The following is a 6000-nucleotide window of genomic DNA, read 5'->3' as shown; positions in this document are numbered from 1 at the left end:
GAAGAATTTTCTTACTAGTAGGGTAGTAAAACGCTGGACCAGGTTACCCAGAGAGGTAGTAGAATCTCCATCCTTGGAGGTTTTCAAAACCTGGCTACACAAAGCTTTGGCTGGGATGATCTATTTGGGGGGTGGTTCTGCTTTGAGCAAGGGGTTGGACTAGATGACCTCCTGAGGTCCCTACCAACCCTAACTTTCTATGATTCTATGATTTTCTGTACAAAATTTATACCACATTGTATGGCTACATTGTTTTCAATTTGAGTTACAGTAAACTGGGTATATAACTCTGCAGAATAGAAATGAAATATACCAATATAATGTATAAACGTATGCCCAATCCTTATTGGTGCTTTGTAGATAAAACATACAGGGAAACTATATGACATGAAGATAAAGATAAAAAAATAAAGATTCTAGATTCTAAACTATAATTTGGTTCTAATCTAAATGCTTGATTTGTTTGTGTGTGTGTGTTTGTTTTTCCTTTTTGCTTTTTTGTTTTTAAAGCACTAGAAAAGGTATTAAGGAAGCATGAGTCTCTGACTAACCTGCTTGCTAATTAACATGAATGTAAAGATGTGGAATACGACTGACCTCTAATAACTACCTGAACCTGATGACTAGATATGGAGCAAGAAATGCAATGTGACATCAAGTGTGTGTGTGGTAAGGGAAGGAAGGGTTAACTTCATGATCTTAAAACATATGAATTCTAGGCTTGTTGCTACTTTGGCCAAACCACCTTCCAAGTCTTGGTCTTACCACCACCCCTCCCACCAATCTCTCCCCACCGTGTGACCAAGGTAAAATAAACAGGTTGTACCTTGCAAGTAACATTAAAAAAAGCTTGCATCTTTAGAGAAACCTTTTATAAATTGCTTCTGTGAAAAGCAGATATTTTAACTGCAATCCAAAGTTTGTAGTCATCATTAAAGAGTCACCTTTCACAGCTATTCTTACCATTTGTTGTTGCAAATGCAATTTGTCTGTCCCCTACTTCCTTGACTAGGCACTCATCCTGCCTAAGGTATCTGGGAAAAGATTAACAACAAGATTCTTTTGAGAAAATCTGAAACGTAAATAGCAAGTATGTTTGGTATATAGGAGGGCTTGTGGTACCCTTAACCTTGCTTTTGCAGGAACTGAACTTGGCTATTCTTCTGTCTAAAACCTCAAAGGTATTGCTGCAAAGTAAAGGAGTACGAACAAATTTATTGTGAAGAAATATTAGCTGTAATCTAGGCCAGCAAATCTGGGGAGGGGAGCAGGGGAAGGTTATGAACACTGCCTTTGAGGCACTGACAGGCTGAATCTGTGTGCATGCATGTACTGTAAGTTGATTGTGCTCAATTCCTGTCATCGGGTAGCCTGGGCGAGTCACAGGTCTTGCTGTTCATCTTTTTTGCAGCATCAGCTCTGTAACAATCACAAGATTAAAGCTGCATTTTGCCTGGGAAGGAGCTGAACCATGCCAGCAGTCTCATCTCCATTTTGAGGATATGGGAATCAGATGACCACTTTGTTTCTGGTGCATCTGTCTGTAGTTCTTAGGAAGTGGTAAGAAATCTGGCCATTAATACTGCACTCTTCTATTTACTTAGTGGGGAACCCCTTAAACTAGGTTATGAAAGCTCACATATCTTGCTAGATTTCTTTGTCTGAAACTTAAAAATGGAAAAGCTCTTGTAGCATCTGTTTCTCTGGCATGACATCTCTGCTTCAGTGTTGCTTAGCTTTTAGGTTTTCTATAGTGCCCACTACTTGAGCATCTGGACACTTTTTGTGTGTGTGTGTAGATAGCTCTTAATATCGATCCAAAAAATATATAGGTTTCCTATTTCTCAAATTCCTTTTGAAAGGCACTTGCCTGAAAGTCATAAAGAATAAAATCCTTAGGTTGTCTAGATAACTTACAGTCCAGACAACTCTGCCAAAGTACTATCACCATGACCTAGTAATCGGTAAGAGTGAAACTTTTAGTCTGCATGCGCACTCAGTCATCTTTTTGAGACTACAGACCCAGCTATTTAACCAACACTTTGAATAGAAACTGGATGAGGGCTACCAAACTGCTGCCAGTTCCTAACTAAGGAAATCCTTAGGTTGTCTAGATAATTTACAGTCCAGACAACTCTGCCAAAGTACTATCACCATGACCTAGTAATCGGTAAGAGGATCCTTAGTGAAGGCTTATGAGAAACCTACCGCTTCCTATAAGTAATAATCTGAGCCAGTCTAGCCCCCTACAATCCTGTGAAGTCTTAAATGATCTGGCTAGTAGTTTTCATCTGTTATGGAACAGAGGTACACAAAACAAAGCTTCAAGTTACCAAACCTAACTGAGGTGGGGGAGGGGTTGAGGAAGTGGTCTACTAGACTGTCTTGTCCCTGTTGCTTTTAATAAACTTTGTCTGTTTCTCTTTCAAAGTTTTATTTAACACGTGACTAAGGAAAAAAAAACTCTTCTAAGAGACTGGCTAGTGCAATGGAGGAATTTCTCTGTCATTACAGGATGATTAAAAGTGGTAACAACAGAACAAAAAGGGGAAATAACCTTATTTTATTCATAGGTTCCATTAACTTCAATGGAACAAGATGGGCATAAAGGAGGGAAGCCATTTTTTTCTTCTAAGGGCTTGCATGGGGGTGTTGGTAACCCTTTGGTATGAGTGATGCTCAAGCGTCTTAGGATTGCAATAAATATACTTAACATGGAGCAGAGAGATGTACAGTAGTACGAATTTGGATAACAAAAGTAAATAAAATACAGCGCTCTTCCATCACTTTAACTCACGTGTTATGTGCCAGTAAAAGCTGTGTACTCTAGTTTCAGGGGGGGAAAAAACATTGAAATATATAAAATGTTAGGGGACATCATGTGGAAGAGAGCGCAAAAAGAAATCGGACAGGGTTTTTTTAAATTGAATAAACAGAGGATACAGGTTACCATGTGGAATTTGCTACCGGGGAAGCAAAGATGTTTAGTAGCCTCCTGCCCTGCCCCAGTATTTTACAAAACATCACCTTTCGGGAAGGGAAGCCGACCTCTTTATCCAGTATCTGATTCACGCTAATATTTAACAATAGGAGCCAACTGTTGGGTGAGCGGGGGAGAAAAGAAACCTTGCCACGGCTCCTTGTATAGATAGATAGGATGATGCGTTGTGCGGGTTGTGCATGTCGAAAACGGGGCCGGTGCGAGGCCGGAGGGATGCTTGCTGTGCGGCTCCGTCTGGCAGGGAAGCCTCAGCGCAGCTCCCTCCACACCTGGGCCCCTGCTGTGCCAGGCTGAGACCGGGCCCGGGAAACAAAAGGCCGGGGGGGGGGGGGGGGGTTCTTCACCCGTCCGTCGCCTGCCTGCCTTCCCGTGAGGCGGCACAAGCTCCCAGGCGAGCTCTAGCCTGTGGCTCGGCCCCGGCAAGCACTGAGGCTTCTGCAGCAACCGCCACCTCGAGGGGCCGGCTGGGCCCGGGAGCGGCAGGGCCGGCGAGGGGCAGCTCCTGCAACCACGCGGCGGCGGAGCGGGGGCGGGCCGCAGCCACCTGCGCCTCTCCGGCGCTGAGAAGCCGCGGGCCGAGGCGGAGCTCCTCCCCCAGCCTGTGACCTGCAGCCGCATGGGCGCGGGGAGGAGGCGGAGCAGCAGCAGCGCCGCATCCGCCGGCTCTCGGCGCGGCCCAGCCGGCTCCCCGATGCCCGTGTGGTGCTGCCGCTGCGCCCTGGCCGCGCACGTCAGGTGAGGGGGAGCGGGTTGTCTGCCCGGCCCGGCCCGGCCGCGCCGCGCCTCGCCTCGCCTCGCTCTCCGCTGCTGCCGGGCGGGGCCGGCGGGCGCCACGCGGTGACCTTGGGCATCCCCGCGCCTGCTGCCGCCACCCGGGCCTGCGGGCCGCTCCGCTCCGCGCCGCGCCGGGCCGGGCCGGGCCGGGCCGGGCTGGGCAGCACGGACCGGTCCTGAGGGAAAGCCCGGTGAAGACGAGGCCTCCAGGAATGCAACGGGCGTGATGGTGGCATCCTTATTATTAATAATAATAATAGTAGGAATAATGATTGTCATGGTATAACAAGCCCGTTTTAATCTAAGTAAATAGGTAAGTTTGTGTGTTTTATATGATAGCTATTTATTATATGATATAAATATTATGATATACATATAAGTGGTAGTCCAGCATGCCTCAGTTTACCCGAGGCCAAAGAAATGAACCTTTTATTCCTGTGGGTCCAGGGGTGTTTGTAGAAGACAGTTATCATTCTTATATTTTATTTATAATATTATTCATGATGATGATGATGATAATAATATCAGGACTAATGTAATAGAATATCATTGTCAATATAATCCCAGAATTACTTTATAATAGAATATCATTATAAAATGTAATATAGAATTATTCTGGGATTATATTGATAATGGTATTCTATTACATTAGTCCTGATATTATTATCATCATCATCGTCATCATGAATAATACAGTGTTATCATTCTTATATTTTATTTATAACTGTCTTCTACTAAATCCCCCCCCCCCCCCCCGGGGAATAAAGGTTCATTACCTGAGGCCAAAGAAAACTAAGGTATGTTGGATGACCAAGGTACAAATTGTGTATCATGATTTATATATTTTTATATTAAATATATAATTGACCTGTTACTTTGGGTTAAAATGGGCTTGGTGGATAGATCTATCTATAGATGGATATCATTTTACCTGTTACTTGAATACGTACAAAGAAAGACTAGAGAGGTGATGAAAACCCTCGCTGGCTGTTAGAAACACACTTTGGTTTTACTTTCCTGATTTCCTCTCCCCGCCCTCCCCCCTCTGTCGTCTGCTGCAAGTATTACAGGGGAAAAAAGGTAATCTTAACCTAAGTTAATGCTCTGTTTTCACATCAGGTTTCTTCAGAGCAGAGTGTCAAAGTCCTACAGTGATGAATCTCTTCCTTCTCCTTCCCATAACAACCAAAACACCAAACGTGCACTTTGAGTGAGATGTTTTGGGTGTGTATTGTTGGTGTGTTAGTGTTATTTTATGGAAACTTTAAATCTGGGGACAAGTATAAGTGGTTTTTCTTTGTAGTTCAAATAAACAAACAAACATACAACCCCCCCCTCCCCCCCAATAAATAAAAGGAAAACTGTCTTGATCTACGAAGCCAGTGATTATCAACCAAATTGCTGTGGTACCCTGGGGTGCCTTCAGATCCTTTCAGGGGTGTTGCCTCAGGGTGCTGCAGTGTTAACGGTCATTAGGCGTGCAGACTTGTTTCACAAGATTTAATCTAGAGGTTTTGAATAGGAAACTACCGTGTTTAAAACATTTTGACTTGTTAAGGTCTTTCTGAATTCTTTGCAAAGGAAAAGTTGTGTTGTATATTTTTCTGTACTTGAATAATGAGTGAAAACTGAGAGCTGGCATTTTTCAAGGGGTGCATTGAGTCTAAAGAGGTTGAGAACCACTATACCTTCTTGGGCAGACAAGTATTATCTGTGTATTTGTAAGGACTTGCATTGGGATCTTTGGAGTTGTCTGTTTTAAGGAGTGGCCTAAATATGATGTTTCCTGTACTTTATAACCGTTGAGTAATCTTCCATCTGCATTTCTTTCCAGGCTTACTAATGCCAGTTAAGACAACTGTTCTTTGTTCTGGAAAAATCTTAATTAAATTACTTTTAACATTTTCTTTTACATTTTTTTATCCAGATCTCTTAAAAGAAATCAAGGTAGTAAACCAAGAGGTATTAATTTGCAAAGAATACAAAACCAGATCTTAATCTATCTGACTTAAAATTGGTGCAAGGTAGTTTTTTTTGGTGTAACCATAACAATACAAGGTAGGCACCGATTCTACTACCAGCTTGCCTTTGTATTCATCTGAGCAGAGCCATAGCTACCTTAGTAAATCCACCCTCTCCAAAAATCTCTATCAAGGATGCATTGTTTATATATAATCTTGGTTAATTTTATACTTTTTTTTTTTTTTAACTTTTAGGTTATCCTG

At 43.0% G+C, this 6000-nt stretch overlaps 1 protein-coding gene across 2 annotated transcripts in view; it reads left to right on the top strand.

The window, feature by feature from the left end:
• The first annotated feature begins 3558 nt into the window (after positions 1-3558).
• The window catches only part of OSGIN2 (oxidative stress induced growth inhibitor family member 2), a 43513-nt gene continuing 41071 nt past the window's right edge, over positions 3559-6000 (top strand). The window contains exon 1 of one of the 2 annotated variants that reach the window (XM_014610192.3): positions 3559-3736. In XM_014610192.3, coding sequence (XP_014465678.2) covers positions 3618-3736 — 119 coding nt within the window. In that variant the 5' untranslated portion in view covers positions 3559-3617. Of the gene's footprint in view, positions 3737-3775; positions 4089-6000 lie in introns of those variants that run through there. The other variant, XM_019486667.2, reaches the window with a different exon arrangement.

This window comes from Alligator mississippiensis, chromosome 3 (assembly GCF_030867095.1).
Source record: "Alligator mississippiensis isolate rAllMis1 chromosome 3, rAllMis1, whole genome shotgun sequence".
Taxonomy (NCBI): domain Eukaryota; kingdom Metazoa; phylum Chordata; order Crocodylia; family Alligatoridae; genus Alligator; species Alligator mississippiensis.
The sequence above is the reverse complement of the archived record's forward strand: the minus strand, read 5'-3'. Positions and strand labels throughout refer to the sequence as shown.